The 15,449-nt window shown below is 37.0% G+C and overlaps 4 protein-coding genes across 10 annotated transcripts; 2 read left to right on the top strand and 2 right to left on the bottom strand.

Annotated features, from left to right (window-relative positions):
* Positions 1-625: 625 nt before the first annotated feature.
* On the top strand, positions 626-3,805 carry LOC104904891 (wall-associated receptor kinase-like 6). The gene is made up of 3 exons (XM_010693309.4): positions 626-2,181; positions 2,295-2,375; positions 2,472-3,805. Exons 1-3 carry the CDS (start codon positions 1,137-1,139, stop codon positions 3,704-3,706), a joined length of 2,361 nt encoding a protein of 786 aa, XP_010691611.1. The 5' UTR covers positions 626-1,136; the 3' UTR covers positions 3,707-3,805.
* An 836-nt stretch (positions 3,806-4,641) lies between these two features.
* On the top strand, positions 4,642-7,714 carry LOC104904887 (probable protein phosphatase 2C 28). Of its 7 annotated transcripts, none has more exons than XM_048636856.2 (9): positions 4,644-4,824; positions 5,407-5,460; positions 5,599-5,628; positions 5,783-5,824; positions 5,888-5,950; positions 6,466-6,717; positions 6,791-7,064; positions 7,161-7,315; positions 7,406-7,714. In XM_048636856.2, exons 1-9 carry the CDS (start codon positions 4,819-4,821, stop codon positions 7,544-7,546), a joined length of 1,017 nt encoding a protein of 338 aa, XP_048492813.1. In that variant the 5' UTR covers positions 4,644-4,818; the 3' UTR covers positions 7,547-7,714. The 7 variants fall into 7 exon arrangements, with proteins under 7 accessions (XP_048492818.1, XP_010691603.1, XP_048492813.1 ...); XM_010693300.4 differs by having other exon boundaries at positions 5,777-5,824; XM_048636861.2 differs by lacking the exon at positions 5,888-5,950 and having other exon boundaries at positions 4,642-4,824.
* A 1,513-nt stretch (positions 7,715-9,227) lies between these two features.
* On the bottom strand, positions 9,228-10,338 carry LOC104904886 (probable CCR4-associated factor 1 homolog 6). The gene has a single exon (XM_010693299.4). It carries the CDS (start codon positions 10,177-10,179, stop codon positions 9,355-9,357), a length of 825 nt encoding a protein of 274 aa, XP_010691601.1. The 5' UTR covers positions 10,180-10,338; the 3' UTR covers positions 9,228-9,354.
* A 1,851-nt stretch (positions 10,339-12,189) lies between these two features.
* LOC104904885 (stromal cell-derived factor 2-like protein) lies at positions 12,190-14,739 on the bottom strand. The gene is made up of 6 exons (XM_010693298.3): positions 14,330-14,739; positions 13,984-14,124; positions 13,527-13,667; positions 13,388-13,437; positions 13,142-13,271; positions 12,190-12,550 (listed from the first exon to the last, which is right to left on the bottom strand). The coding sequence occupies exons 1-6, from the start codon at positions 14,432-14,434 to the stop codon at positions 12,455-12,457; spliced, it is 663 nt and encodes a 220-aa protein (XP_010691600.1). The 5' UTR covers positions 14,435-14,739; the 3' UTR covers positions 12,190-12,454.
* Between the last annotated feature and the right edge of the window lie 710 nt (positions 14,740-15,449).

Genomic DNA, 15,449 nt, shown 5'->3' with positions numbered 1-15,449 from the left:
CATAGAAGGTGCTATTAAGGCAACGTTTTGTAACTACTTAAAACACACCTGTCTGATCTAAACAGTTAAAAATGATGTAACCGTGTTTATATAATATAAACACGGTCTAATAACAACATTTACAGCAGGATGATCATTATATGAACATGGCATATACTTTCTTTAGTTCACACTTCCGCTCGTTTTACCTCAAAAACGGGGTGTCGTGTCCGACATGACACTTGGATACTATTTCAAACTAAAAACTTGACTTTTTTTTCTACAAAATAGCGAGTCGGACACTTGGACACCTGTATCTGATTAGACACTCAATCTGTGTCTGAGTAACATAGATATATATCCCCGGACATGTGAGCGGGTGGATTACTGTTTGAAATTACAATTTAGAATTGAGATTAAAGTTCATATACTAGCAAAAGCGATTAATTGTTGCACCTCCCGTTTTCTAGATTACCCAGTTATGAGTTTTGCTAGTTCATATGAGATTTAGATATTAATCTGACCTAAATCTATGTGGACTATAAGATTGATATTCATTTTGTTTAGGAAAAAGTTGCTTTAGGTCAGATTGTTCCACATGTGCCTATCTATTATCAGTTTGCTCACATTATCACCAAGGGCAAGGGGTGTGATGTATAATATATGTAAAATTTTCTCTAAGTTTAGGATATTTTGCAATATAATTATCAATTTATTGTACTTTAACCAAGGATGTCTTCGCCTAGTTTAATTGTCCATATCATGTGGAGTTTATAATTAGCTAGTAATGCAGTAAAAACTCATTTGCTATTCCTCTTGTGGCCAGGCTTCAATAATATAAACTTTAATTTCAATTATGAGTCTTAACCCACTCAGAAATCTGTCTAAGCTATCTTAATATAATTAAGAAATGCAACTTTGAAAACAAAGCCACATAAGTCAAAAGTAGTGGAATGGTAGGTAAGCTGAGCTTTGTTTTCAAAAAGAAAAGAAAACCATCTGAAGTGTGAACTAAAGAACATACAATGATGACTTTGAATTTAATCCTCCTTCAAGTGTATTTTATGAAAAGTTTTTGTTTTTACTGTCTACATTAGATCATAAAAGTGTGCAGTACTAAGAGTTTTAGTGCCTTCTTGGAAGAACAAATTAAAGGAATGTTCCAGGTAATGAAAGAGGGGTGGAAGGAAGATAAGAGTATATATGAACATACCATCTACAAACCTCTTCATAAGCCTGAGAATACTATGGTTTCCATATTAGCATTGTATCAGTTAATTTCAACACTGTGGTTAGTAACAGCAGTAATTATAGTTGCATCTTCATCAGCTGATCTTAAAGGAGGCATACCAATAGCAAAGCCTGGGTGCCAAGAAAGCTGTCAAAATTCGACTGTCAAAATTCCGTTTCCATTTGGAATTGGTACTAGTTGCTACTATGATCCATCGTATGAAATTGTTTGCAATTCATCTTCTTCTTCTTCTACTTCTTCCTCAGGTGCTGAAAGACCGATACTGAACTCATTGGGCGTGGAGATTTTGAACATAAGAAGCTGTTCAAGTGGTAATTGTGATATCCCTGATCTGAGACTAGAAGTTGCAACTCCGTGGAAAAACATATGTACTTCACAAAAAGTAGTGCTGATGGACATGGATAGAAGTCCTTTTAGGATGTCGACTGCAAGGAACCAGTTGGTGGTCAAGGGTTGTCCAGGGGTTTCCATTTTAATGGATCGAAAGGGCCAAACAGTTGGAGGTTGTTCTTCAGTTTGCAAGGGAAATAACAATAGTTCTGCAGCAGAAGAGAGAAAGAGCAGGAGCAGTCGTTGTGATGGAGTTGGGTGTTGTTTAATATCAGTAGATCAACAGTACTTAGGGATTGATTTTTATCAGATGGCTCTAAGAAATAGTTTTATCAGCACAAATCAAACTTGTGTAGATGTCGCGTTGATGGAAAGGTTCTTAGAGCCACCAAAGGAGTTGGCTGCAGCTGAAAGACTCGCAAGAGATGATTTAGTGCCGACTATATTGCACTGGATGCCCCCAGCTTTACCTGAAGGAATTTCTGATAGCAATAACCAAAAGAATAGTGCTTACTCCTGTAAACCTTTTTGTGGTTATTATGATGAGGTTCAATGCGTTAATATATGTACCTGCAAAGATGGTTTTGAAGGAAATCCATACATTTTTAATGGTTGCCAAGGTAATTCATGAACTTCAATCTCTGAATCTCATATTTTGTTCATTTAGGTCTATCTGCTGGTTCATCATATGCATTGCTAAATAGATCTTTTTTTTTTTCATTTGTGTGTAAAGATCCATGCAAACTGGGAACAAACCATTCATCACTCGACTGCAAAAAGAGGCCATTGACGATAACTTCTGCACCGATTTTAGGTAAAGAACACCAACGTACGTAGTTATTATTCTTTAATTAGACTAGAAATGTTCGAAGATACTGAAAAGATTGGTGAATGGAACACATTTTTACAGGGCTTAACATAGCTTTGGGGTCAGTGGTGTTACTTCTTTTTTGCTACGGCTTGTACCATTTAGTTAAGAGATGGAGGCAAATCAAGCAAAGAACTATGTTCTTTAAACGAAATGGCGGTTTACTATTGAAACAACAGATGATCTCTGAAAGTGGTATTGTAGAAAGTACAAGAGTATACACAGCGCGTGAATTGGAGAAAGCCACTGACAATTTTAACTCAAACAGAGTTCTCGGGCATGGAGGTCATGGTACAGTCTACAAAGGCATGTTGCTTGACGGAAAAGTGGTGGCTATTAAGAAGCCTAAGAAGATCGATAAGAACCAATCGGAGCACTTCATAAATGAGGTAGTTATTCTATCCCAAATCAACCACAGGAATGTGGTTAAATTACTAGGCTGTTGCTTAGAAACAGAAGTTCCTTTACTTGTGTACGAGTTTATACCAAATGGAACGCTTGCTAAGCATATTCATAATCCTAACGAAGACTTCCAGATTACTTGGAAAATGCGTTTACAAATTGCTGCCGAAACAGCAGGTGCTCTTGCATATTTGCACTCATCATCATCTACACCTATCTATCATAGAGATATCAAAACTTCCAATATACTTTTAGACGAGAAATATAGAGCAAAGTTATCAGATTTTGGCACTTCAAGGGCGATGATGATTGATGAAACTCACTTGACTACGCGTGTGCAAGGCACGTTTGGGTATCTAGATCCCGAGTACTTTCAAACAAATCAATATACAGAAAAGAGTGATGTTTATAGTTTCGGTGTAGTTCTTGTTGAGCTACTAACAGGTGTAAAGCCGATCTCTAAGACAGAAACCGGAGGATGGAAAGCGTTGGCAAATGAGTTCCTTTCCCACTTTGAAACATCATATTCATGTTTACAAAGAATTCTAGATGCACAAGTTGTAGATGAAGCCAAGGAAGAAGAGGTAAAAATGGCTGCAAATCTTGCAAAACGTTGCTTGAATTTGAGTGGGAAGCAAAGGCCTACTATGAAAGAAGTTGCATGCGCATTAGAAGGAATCAGATCATCTAATGTGGCGTCTCTTTTTGCAGTTGAGCAAAATTATTCAAAGGGAAGTGATTTGTTTATGGAAATGGGAAAGAATAAGATGATTGATGAGTATGTAAGTTCAACCACTTTTTTTTCAGTAGATAATATTATTAGCACTTCTGGTTCCTTTGAAGTTCAACCAATTCATGTACATAATTCTGTATAATTTGTATAATTTGAGGTCTCATGTAATTCAATGAACATTTTGTAGTTATTTATGTTTGACAGTAATCATTTGTGCAACTAACTTTTGTTCTTGCGTATAGTTTTCTTTGACCTCCAAAATAATACAAGGATAAGTATCCTGTTTTAGTCACTAAACTTGCTGAGATGTCAATTACCCATTGGAGTACACTATCTTGAAAATAAATAATCTCTTTATCTAAAATAATTAACCGTAATGTTGATAGTGCAATTTGGAGATGTACTTCTAATTGAGATAGAAATCTCATAGCAAAACATAGTATTAATGGATATGATTATATGAAAAATCAATATATAAGACATCAATGGAGCTTAATAAACATAAATGCTAAATACTCCCTTCGTCAGCAAACTACTCCCTCCGTCCCAAAATATAGTTCATGTTTTTAATTACTTTGGGAGCAAATTTTAAAAACTTTGACCAAATATTCTTACTAATGTATAAAAAAACATATTTATGAGAGGTCTTGTTAGATTCATCTCAATGCGTAAATTCGTAATATCAACCATTTATATTTTTTACTAATAAGAAATGCTTTAAAGGTACGTCTTGGAGACTGTACAAAATGAAACATAAACTATATTTTGAGACGGAGAGAATAATATTTTAATTGATGGACTCATACCAAATAAGAAACGAATAATTTATTTAGTATATACATAAATGGAAGAATGGACATTCTATTTAAAAACGGAGGAAGTATAAAACTTAGTAAGGGCCAAGGGGTGGAAGAGGAAAGAAGTAGCAAATGGGTAATAATAAATTACTAAAAGGAAGGGTAGCTGGCAGTGTGGCAGTGCCACCCATATATATTTTGGAGGATGAGGACTGAGAAAAATCCATTGTTTAGTGACACCTGTTTTTCATTATTCATAACATTACCATATACTGAAAGAGAGACTCCATTGGACCGTTATGTTAAATCCACTATATGCTGATCAATACTATATGCCTATAATTTTTTGGTTAAAACAATTTTGAGTTAGTTCATCTTTGCCTAAGGTCTTCAGACAAGCAAAACTGAAAGAGGAACACCATCATATTGTAGTAGTAGTACTATCTAATCTGATTTAATGAAGGTATGCCAAGCTTTTAATTTATAATCACTCCCTTTTCTTTAATTTATTTATGGAATATGTATATTTCTGCTTTTTTGTGCCATCATACAGTAAATTATTAGTAGTATGCGTTAATGATATTTGAACATATTTTCCGAGCTAAACAATTCAATTAAAAGAAAACTCATATGCAGTTACATAATTCCTTAATCTCCCCGCGAAATTGCAAATAAAAAAAAGTAAATTATGAGCAGTTTTTGCCTATTTTCGGCCTACTTCGGGTGAACTACGAATTGAAAAAGTAAATTATGTAGCGAATTATGTTACACTGCTCGTATCATAACATTTCATATTTGTGTGCTTGTAATTTGTAGATAGCAGTAGTAGTTTAGTGTAGGGTCTCATGCAATATTACTTAGATACGGATTGAGTGTCTAATCAAATACGGGTATTCAGGTGTTCGACTCGGCTATATTGTAGAAAAAAGTTTAAGTTTTTTATTTAAAATGAAGTATCCAAGTAAAGTGTCGTGTCGTGTCGTTTTTGAGGTAAATGAAGGTGTCGAAGTAACACTGGTCTCATGCATAAATCATACTGATATAGGTGCACAAAAGACAGTCGACTTCAGAGGATCATGTTGATTCCTTCAAAGGAAAGGTACTACATAATATACCTGTCATCTCATCACCACTTATTCCTGTCTAAGTACCCAAAAAACAAGGGGGGGTGTGGGGGAGAGGACTATTATAAAATTTATACCTTTGTTTAACTACTTGCTGGTATCATTTCCCGCAGGCAATAGAGGAAGTCCTCGCAGAAATTAAGGTAACTACTCCTTCCATCTCAGATACTACAAAGAACAAAAAAAACATCCTAAGATTAGATACTGCTACTGAAGTATGTGGCAACTAGTTATAGATGCAAGATATGTTCATCACTACTAACCCTTGTTGCCATGGTGATTGCTGATTAGAAAAAGAAATCAAGCGCAGCCGATGATGTAGCTTCTGCTGGCTTTCAGGTATTTGTCTTCGTGCATCGAAGAATTTCTTAGCAAATACTTACTCTTAGAAATTGATTGCAGAGCTTTGAACAACTGCCTGATGGTGAGATTTCTCCAGAACAAGATGCAAAGGATGACGAAGAGGTTATAACATAATCAATTAGTACCAATCATTTTGTCGTCTAATCACTGTTCTTATTCAATCGTAGTTAGATGATTTACTCCCCTAAATATAGTTGTCAACAGAAACACTATATTTTACCAACACAAACGCTATATATGTATGTGTAGAATGCATCACTGTAAGATCTTTATAATCCCTCTAGACATCAAGCTCTGCTTTTTTCATGCAGAAGTTTCTATTTGTTTCCGGGCAATTCCCTGAACTGATAATTATAATGTGTTGGAGAAGCTTGTGTGGTTTCAAGTGGTAAAGTTTCTACCATCCGCATGTCTGGTCTTCAATCCTTCTCCCCCTGCCCTCACCCCTTCCCCTGGGGCTTCCCCCGTGTTTCCAACGATAGGAGCCCTGTGGGGCCCACTTTTCACCCAAAAGAAAAGGTATAAGGTGTTGCCATGGTGAGCACTTACTGTTAGTGGAACTTACGGTAGGATATGCTTAAGTTCCACAAATCTTGAGATTTGATATTGTATTGCAGGAGGAAGACGGTAAGACATTGTCAGTAGGCACCGAAAAGCATGAAGAGGGACGTAGTCCAAAGTGGCATATGACCTATGGATATCATATGGTCCGTGGAAAAATGGAGCATGGAATGGAAGACTATGTTGTTGCTAAGAAAAGGAACATTGGTGGCAAAGAATTAGGCTTGTATGCAATTTTTGATGGGCATGCTGGTCGTGATGTAGCTGAGTATTTGCAACAGAATCTCTTCAATAACATTCTGAGTCAGGTATCAATATCAGCTCATGTTCCCATTCTTATATATCCAATGGTTAGTGAGTTATCTATGCCATGATTGGTAGCCGGATTTCTGGGAACATCCAGAGGAAGCTGTGAAGAGAGCATACAAAGAAACAGATGAAGAGATCTTGGACAAAGTGGCAGAGTCACGAGGTGGATCGACAGCAGTCACGGCTATCTTGATCAACCGCGAGAGACTCATTGTTGCAAATGTTGGTGATTCGCGTGGAATATTATGCAAAAAACGGGATATAGAACAAATAACAGTTGATCATGAACCAGAAAGGGAAAAGGAGCTTGTTGAAGAGAGGGGTGGTTGTGTCTTCCAAAGACCAGGTTGTAGTAGTTGGAATTAAGGATTGCTTTAAGTTAATGAATGATTATATGTGCGATCAGCTGATACAGCTAACAAAGTAAATATGATTGAATTAGGAAACATTCCTCGTGTTGATGGAGTGCTTGCAATGACAAGGGCTTTTGGAGATGGGAGACTCAAAGAACATATATCTGCTAAGCCTGATGTAAAGATCGAGATGTTGGGTGCAGATGCAAAGTTCATTGTGCTGGCAAGCGATGGCCTCTGGAAGGTAGGTCAGAATTAACGGGTATTGTGGCATGTATAAATGGATGATGTAGATCTTAATTGTCTGAATGTGATCATATATTGATTGGTACAGGTCATGTCAAATGAAGAGGCTTGTGATTGTATCGAGGAGCTCGACGATGCCCAAGCAGCAGCAGAGCAGCTGGTCAAGGAGGCATTACAAAGAAAAAGTGCCGATGATATATCATGTGTTGTTGTTATGTTCCATGATTGACACTGTGTTATTTGCTCTAAGGCCCAAGCCCCAAGGGGTACTATGAAAAGTCCTTGTTGAGGCCTGAGGGGTTTGCTTTCTGTAATCTGGATGTTTCTGCCGTTTTTTCTCAGGCGTTCTATTTCCTTCTGCTATTTTATCCAACAATAAATTGTTTTTGTTTCATAATGCTAGCAAGGAAGAAAGTTTGTGTCTTTGTGAAAACAAAACAAAAATGCAGTAACTTTAGTAGCATTTGTAAAGATCTAGATGAGAAACAAAATCAGTGGATGAAGACTATTGTTCTAGCAATTGACGTAAACCTAGTAGTAAAGCCCAAGGAATGCAGGAAGAACATCATGAATGTAATTTCACAAGAATTTATAAACATACAGAAATTCTGCAACATCTGAACTATCAAGAAAGATTAACACATGTACTGTATTTACAATCTAAAGCTGATGGGGGGGGGGGGGGGGGGGGTAAAAGAATATGCGTATCTTTTTCTCGTCAGATTTGTCGTAGCTAGTGCAGTAGTGCTTGTGGGAGTTCTACCATATAGCCCATATACAAGGTTTGACATCATCATCCAAAAGATAAATTATGAATAATCTGAAGCTTTTCAGCATCTTCTGCTATTAATTCTCTGCAGCATCTGTGACTGTTATTCCGTCAATTCTGTTCAGATTCACAATAATATCAGCTTTGGCCTCTGGGGATTTGTTTGTGTGAATGTTTCCTATAAAATAGGGTAACATACAGCATATCCTCAGGAAAAGCAAGCAGAAGCGTCGATTCAATGTAAATCTCCTGGTGCAATCTTCGGAGCTGTGCCAGATAGTCTATGTGGTGCTTCAAATATACCAGCATAAACGGACGGTAGCGGAAGTGATGCGAAATTAAAACTAATGACTCAAACCAACAAATCATATTACCAATCTTCTTGCAAATTAAGTCACTGCATCTTATATGGAACCTTGAAAAAACTGAAATAACTAAGCATCAGGGTTTTCCTCCACGGATGATAGAGCTAGGGAAAAGCCTCATAACTCACAAGGAATTGTGACAAGTGAGCCATATGAACATCATCAACCTCATTGAGTAAGTTCGAGTTATTTGGCTCAAATTAATTCCCAGTTCCTGTTCTTCACAAGAATCTAGAATACTGCCTACTGCCTAGCATAAGTATTACTCCATCAAACAAAAAAGAGAAAGAATCGAACGGAGCTTCTATTACTCAACAGTGACGCAGCTATGAAGGTGAACCAGTCAACACCGGAAACAAAATTCCAGGCAGGCCCTTATAATCAGACTAGCTGGTTTTGCACCCTTGCTAGGCTCATTGGAAGGGCCCTGATCCTATTGATGGTGCTCAGACATTTTTCTTCTATAGAAGCTCATACATACAATAAGACATAGCGAGGAAGTCCATCTAAGCCGCCATCAGGCAAAATCAAGAATCATCCAATTAATGCTGAAAACATAGCAACATCAAAGCACATTATCCCTCAGTACAGTATGCTGTTTACAGATCTAAGCAAGACAATATGATATAGCATGGAATAAGATTGTTGACACTATAAGCAAGATTAAGAAAATTATACGCTAAATCATAAGACATGAATGGAGAGAATAAATGCCTTATACCAGCAATTGCATCCCAAAGAGCGGGGGCGAGGGAGAAATGAGGAAAGCACAAGTATGACAAATTACCATCAATCAAAAATTGATTATAACACTGCTTTTACCAAGAGTACACAGACATGGCTACATAACACAAAATTAGGAACTGCTCTCCATTGTACTTTTACAGTTTGCTTTGCTATATTTCAGTGACCACTTTGTCCATTATCAGAACCTAGTCCATACAAAACACCAGCATATTTCTCCATAGAACCGCTAAAGAAATTATCCTTCAACTTCCTGAAGGTACAAGATGTAAGCAAACTATCAGAACCAGCCTGGTGACTGACGCCAATCCTCTCGACCTCCAACAACTCAGCAAGCTTGTTCAACCCACCATGTAAGCTATTACAGAACTTCATCAAATGCTTAATATCATAAAGAGTAGGAAAATACATGTTAATGAGGTGAAAGAATTCTCGTTGCGTGTCCGGGAGGTTCTGGCATGTCAAGAGCTTAAGCAAGTATCCAAAATCATAACCACTATGGAAAGTTATCCAATGGACATTATCATTCAAAACAACCCCAGATGACATCAAAAGCTCCCCAAACCTAAGGGCATTAATGCCTCTATCGTTGTTCTTCTGAAAATCGATGCCACTTTGTCGAAGAAGCTGAATAGAATCATGGGCAAAAACATCCTCATTGAGGTTAAATTCACAAAAATTGAATTGCCAAATGCAAAATTGTTCAGTTCCACAAGTGGGTAAGTTTCCTTGTTCATCAGAAAACGTAAGACCTAACTGAATCAATTTCAACATGTCAACATTATCTTTGAGAGTTCTGTAATTAAAATCAGTGTTATTCTCAAATTCTCCAACAGCACGAAGAACAATACCAGGAAACTCAGTATCCATAGCAACAAAAGGGTATGCATCAACTATATCACGAATTAAACCAAATTCTTGCTCCAGATTTTCTTCCCAAACTTCTCTAATGTGAACTGAATCACTCTTCAGAACAACCGACATTTTTAACACCCAACAACTATCAAAATTTAAAAGATAAGCCCACCAAATTCCTCTAATTGCCAAGATTAACCAATGAATTACCCAGATGAAGGATAAAAGATAAAGAAAAACAAGATTAACACTTGTAACTTCTAAAAGATAAGATGACTTACCGAAAACAACAAGAGGATTACGGAATTGTTATCGTCTAGGGTTTGCAAAAAGAGATGGGCAATTTTATTTGTTCTAACTTTCTGGGTCCAAGATTTTGAATTAGAGGATAGAGAGATAGACAAGAAACCAGAAAGAAAGAGAGCCCTCTCCTGCAAACCTCCAAACCCAACTCCAGAGAGAGAGAGATGACCGCAAATACACCCAGAGACGTTGAAGATTCTCTCTGTTTTCTTTTTCTTACAACTATTTCTTTTTTACGAATTCATTTTCTAATAACATCTTATATAGACTGTAGTACGTATTCACATATTTTTTTTTTTGAGTTATGCTATATGCAGCACTTAGGGCTGCATATAAGACATAAATACACTGCTTAAAATGGAAATAAGTTGTGAATTTATGGAAAATTTTTGCATCAACCGATGTAATAAATAATTAATTAATGCAACTTATTTCTATTTTTAGCTTCTTATATACAGTCCTTGGGGCTGCATATAGATTTTCCTTTTTTTTATATGTAATTCTATTAGCTAAAAAATGATGACCAAAAACTCAAAACGAAGCATGTGGATTAGGAATAATAATTTAAAAAAAAAAATCAAGTTATTGCATATTTTTTGAAACGGAGGAATTAATTTGTGTTCTCCTTTTTCGTTTCGGCATTATCGTTTGGAGTGTGTACACGTCCAGGACCGAATCGGACTGGAACCGACTGGACAGAAATCCGGGATTTTCTTGGACAGGGACCGGACCGGAAAAATTCTCGTCCGGTCCTGAACTATTTTGACTAGAAAAGAATAATTAAATTTATTTTATTTAAATATATTTCTAAATTATTACATTAAAAATTAATAATTTCAATAACAATAATCCTAAAAGAATAAATACTAGGTTTTTAAGTTTCTAACCATCTACCTTTTAATTTTTTTTAACATGTAAACTTTTTTTTTTTTACTAAAATAATTAAAATTCTGATCCAACCGGTTCTGAAGGAATTTTCCGGGTTTGGATCGAACCGGATTGGCCGTACAATGTACCCAAAAAGACTTATTTTCTCATTTCTCATTTAAACTCTTCCAAATGAGCCTCAAATGATCAACATTTACTGGTATACGGTATACCTCTGATGTAAAGCAAGTACTAATTAAATAAGACTAGGGACTTAAAATTATGCTCGTTTTTAGAGTCTATTGCTAATCTAAACTTATTTGAATTTAGTGCTTACTAGTATTTATCTTAATGTTTTAAATCTTATTTACTTGTATCAAACTTTATTTTTACTTAATTGAACTTATCAAACCTTATTATTATTTTTTAAACTTTTTTCTTTTACTAAGAATTGAAAAGAAGGCAAATAAAGCAGCCCCTAATCTCATTTATGTACTACTCCATCATTCAACTGATCAAGACTCATGGCACATGCCGATGACTTCGTCTCCCCTCAAGTGGCCTTGTATTGTCACAACTCACAATACAAGTGACCAGGACAAAACTAATGCTGGTAAATAACTCAAGTGACCCACGATGCAGCACCTCAAGATCCATCAAGATGAGTTTTCTTTATGGTCATATTAGGACCAAATCATTATGACATGCAATTTGCAGTGAGTTTTGTCACTAGCTTTACAGCTGATGCTGAAACCATTGATTCAAAGAAACAATCGTAGGTTATTCTCACAAAATACCATTCAGTCACCACCAGCTTGTCAAGATCTCCGATGAGATAGGAAGGTATACGCCAGACGACCACTGTAAACCCAAATAGCATTGGTTTTTCTCGTAAAATTGTCAAACATTAGGAGGATGAAAGAACTTAGAATAGGCACATTCAAGCGATTATCAGATACTAGAAAGAGGTTGAAACAATAACTTGTGGCCTTCCTTGAAATGCATATAGAAATAAAGTACACCGGATCAGGCAACAGATGGAACTAGTCTAAAACACATACCATCAAAGAAAGAGCTTCAAAGTATATCTATATATAGATCACTCCTTCAACTCATCTATACTTGTCATACAACATATAGGACAATGATACTACAAGCAACTCAAAATTCACCTCAGTGCATCAGTAAGTATCTTCAGGATAAATCTAATGATGTTTAATTGGATGAACGAAAACTAAGATGACTCTGCCTTTCCATCACTAACTGGGAGGTAGACACCCTCTGCTGCAAGCCAAACATTGTCCCGGCCCTTCTCTTTAACACCACAAACCTGCAAAGCATAACTAAAGTGAGATATCACCAGAGCAGATTAAGGAGTCAGCTCAACTAGTGAGATGCTAACGAGGTCCAGTGGCGAGCCTATGTTGGAGCCTTAGAGGGCCATGGCCTGTGCAAGCCCCAACATAGCTTTGAAGAAAATCAATTGTAATTATAATAGTTGTATCTTGTTTTATTGGTAAATTCCCCCCCCCCCCCTCAACAATTATGTTCAGAATTCGTTGTTAATTTGGCCCCCCTCCACAACCAAGCGTGGCTTTACCCCTCCTGTGGCCAAACCCAAGGGATCCCATAGACAGGGATTAATTAGTTTGAATAACATGAATACATAATAGTGTATTTCTGATGTTGAGCCAGAAGTCAATTTTTGCATAGTGTATTTCTGAGATTCCACAATGATACTAAAAACACATAGTGGTAGCAGCACTATTACTATGATGAAGTCAGATAGAATGTGATATTAGAATAAGGTTCAATTAAAACATTATAACATGGAGCTTGAGGCAGATGATATATAGAAATAAGTCGAGTATAGACAATGTAGGATGAAGAGCAAAGACGAGGCAGGAAAAGAATAGGTGACCTCCTGCTGACCGCCGGCTATGCGCTGATATTTCTTGTCGTGGCTGTGCAGATAGGCTCCAGTGTCCACATGTTGAAGCCTAAATTTCTGATCTTGCCTCCAGATGTTGGCCTTACCCTCGATTTCAAGCCTAGCAAGACACATTTCATATGGAGACAGGAAATGAGGAAACACTTACACAAGTAGAGGAATTACTACTGATCAGGATAGATTTAGAATAAAAAGAAAAAGAATGGGGAGTCTCACTTCCAGTTATCTCCAGTATCAGATTGCGTCTCTCCTCCATAACAGCTTACCTACAGACACAAACAACGAGTAATGACAATGGTGGGATCATTGAGTTTAAAAACTAGAAATAAGATTAGCATTGGAAAAGAGAAAAGACCTCTAGGTTGCCAGAGATAGGCGATGCGTGGAGGTGACTGTGTAACCATTTACGAGTCTTCATGTGTTGTAAGCGGATAACAGTCCCGCTTTGGATGGTATCCCCTTGCTTCACAGATGTGTCAGCAACAGGGTGTACAACCTATATATTAGGCATTAGGCATTAGGCATTAGGCATTAGGGATTAGGGGTTTGGATCTTCTAGACAAAGTAGAATTTGAGCAATATCAACTAATTAATGGCTCATATATTCTCTTTCCAAAATCTCCCTATGTTTTCTCAAAAAAAGCCACCCCTAATTTTTCCCTCCCACCAATATGAACCCCTGATTTTAAAATGTATGGTTCAAATTTAACTCTACCTTATAGAATTTCACCAAAACTCTAAAGAATCCGAACTTCGCATTAGGCATTAGACAAAGAGTTAAGCAAGAAATATAGAGTTTCAATTTGACTTACCCAGTAGCTATTAGCATCATCAACATTAGGAAACCCTGTAACTGATTGCTGGCCACTTCCAGAGCCATAAGGCACATCATGTGAATGAAGCCTGAATTTAGTTTTCTCATGCATCAATTTTATCACAGACCCATATGTAACCTGTTATATCAATTATCATACGCAAATAAATTAAAACCCTAAAAAGAAAATTCAATCCATAGATGTGTTGCACACGACCGTATAGTAAGTAAGGTGCACACATGTACATTGCTAACAAATCAAATGTACATAAATAACAAGTATAGTATAAAACAATCGATTCCATCCAATTGAACCAAATGATAGATAAGAGAGACAATGGAACCTGGACGCCTGGAGAACCAGCAGCAGCAGATACAGAAGAAGTAAAGTAATCGGAATCAAGTGAGAGAAAGAGGAAGATAGCGAGGGAGAAGAAGGCCAACGCCATAAGAAGCAAGAGTACAATAAACCAAGTTTTCTGCCAAAATGGATAATCTTCTGAATTCGCCCCAAGTTTCTCTCGGTAAACGATTCTAGCTTTATTATTATTGTTGTTATGGTGTGATTGTGAATTTGATGAAACACTCACAGATGAACTTTTTCTCCTGCTCAGAGACTGAGACTGCGATGAATTGCTTGACGAAGCCACGGTGCTCCACTTTTAAAACTTAGAGAGCGAGAACTAGAGCTATATGCCTAAATTGGAGATGGTGGATTTCAAGTTGCAATACTTCTTTTCTTTCGATCCCCTTTCCATTAACTACCAAACAAATGAGAACATTTCCCCTTTTTTAAGGCCACGTAACATTACACTTTCTACCCAATGTTTGTATGACACTTGTTAAAGAATTTACCACGTGGACCAATCTTGCTAATTCCACCTTTTCCTTTTTTTTTTTGCAATCTCCTTCTGGACTCTAAATTCTAAACCGGGCTTTATACGGCATCAGTGCATCACCATTTACAGTCTCTACACTATCTAATCTACTAAATTAATTTACTTCTCCTCTCAATCTAAATATAATGCTTAAAGCTTCGTTTTTTTCACCTGATATCCCGACTTTTAAAAAAATCCACCATGTATCATTTATGTTTTCGAAATTCACTAAATATCACTCAAATTTATGTAAATACACTCAAATACCCTTAATGATTAACGGCGTCAATCCTCGTTAGTCATTAACCTTAGTTTTCGTTTTTAAAATCCTAATTGATACCTAATTTTAACCCTAAATCTTAAACCCTAACCATCCCAGCAACCCCCCTCCCCCCACCCTAGCAGCCCCTCCCTTATCCCCTATCACAAGCCCAGTCCCCCACCCCCCATCGCGAGCCCAGATTCTCTCCCCTACTCCCCGTCGCGAGCCCGGTACCCCACCCCCTATCGCGAGTCCAGATCTCCCTCCGCACTATCTCCGATTTTGTTTTGTAGTTCGATATAATGCAAGCTTATGGCGAACAAC

Source organism: Beta vulgaris, chromosome 9, assembly GCF_026745355.1.
Source record: "Beta vulgaris subsp. vulgaris cultivar EL10 chromosome 9, EL10.2, whole genome shotgun sequence".
Lineage (NCBI taxonomy): Eukaryota > Viridiplantae > Streptophyta > Magnoliopsida > Caryophyllales > Amaranthaceae > Beta > Beta vulgaris.
The sequence above is the reverse complement of the archived record's forward strand: the minus strand, read 5'-3'. Positions and strand labels throughout refer to the sequence as shown.

Coding starts and splice junctions, on each gene's coding strand:
- LOC104904891 (XM_010693309.4), top strand. CDS start 1,137: ATGTTCCAGGTAATGAAAGAGGGGTGGAAGGAAGATAAGAGTATATAT. Junction 2,182..2,294: donor CATTTTTAATGGTTGCCAAG/GTAATTCATGAA, acceptor TTGTGTGTAAAG/ATCCATGCAAACTGGGAACA. Junction 2,376..2,471: donor AACTTCTGCACCGATTTTAG/GTAAAGAACACC, acceptor ACATTTTTACAG/GGCTTAACATAGCTTTGGGG.
- LOC104904887 (XM_010693300.4), top strand. Junction 7,065..7,160: donor TTGTGTCTTCCAAAGACCAG/GTTGTAGTAGTT, acceptor TGATTGAATTAG/GAAACATTCCTCGTGTTGAT. Junction 7,316..7,405: donor CAAGCGATGGCCTCTGGAAG/GTAGGTCAGAAT, acceptor TGATTGGTACAG/GTCATGTCAAATGAAGAGGC.
- LOC104904886 (XM_010693299.4), bottom strand. CDS start 10,179: ATGTCGGTTGTTCTGAAGAGTGATTCAGTTCACATTAGAGAAGTTTGG.
- LOC104904885 (XM_010693298.3), bottom strand. CDS start 14,434: ATGGCGTTGGCCTTCTTCTCCCTCGCTATCTTCCTCTTTCTCTCACTT. Junction 14,125..14,329: donor CTGGTTCTCCAGGCGTCCAG/GTTCCATTGTCT, acceptor TTGATATAACAG/GTTACATATGGGTCTGTGAT. Junction 13,272..13,387: donor GATACTGGAGATAACTGGAA/GTGAGACTCCCC, acceptor GTGTCTTGCTAG/GCTTGAAATCGAGGGTAAGG.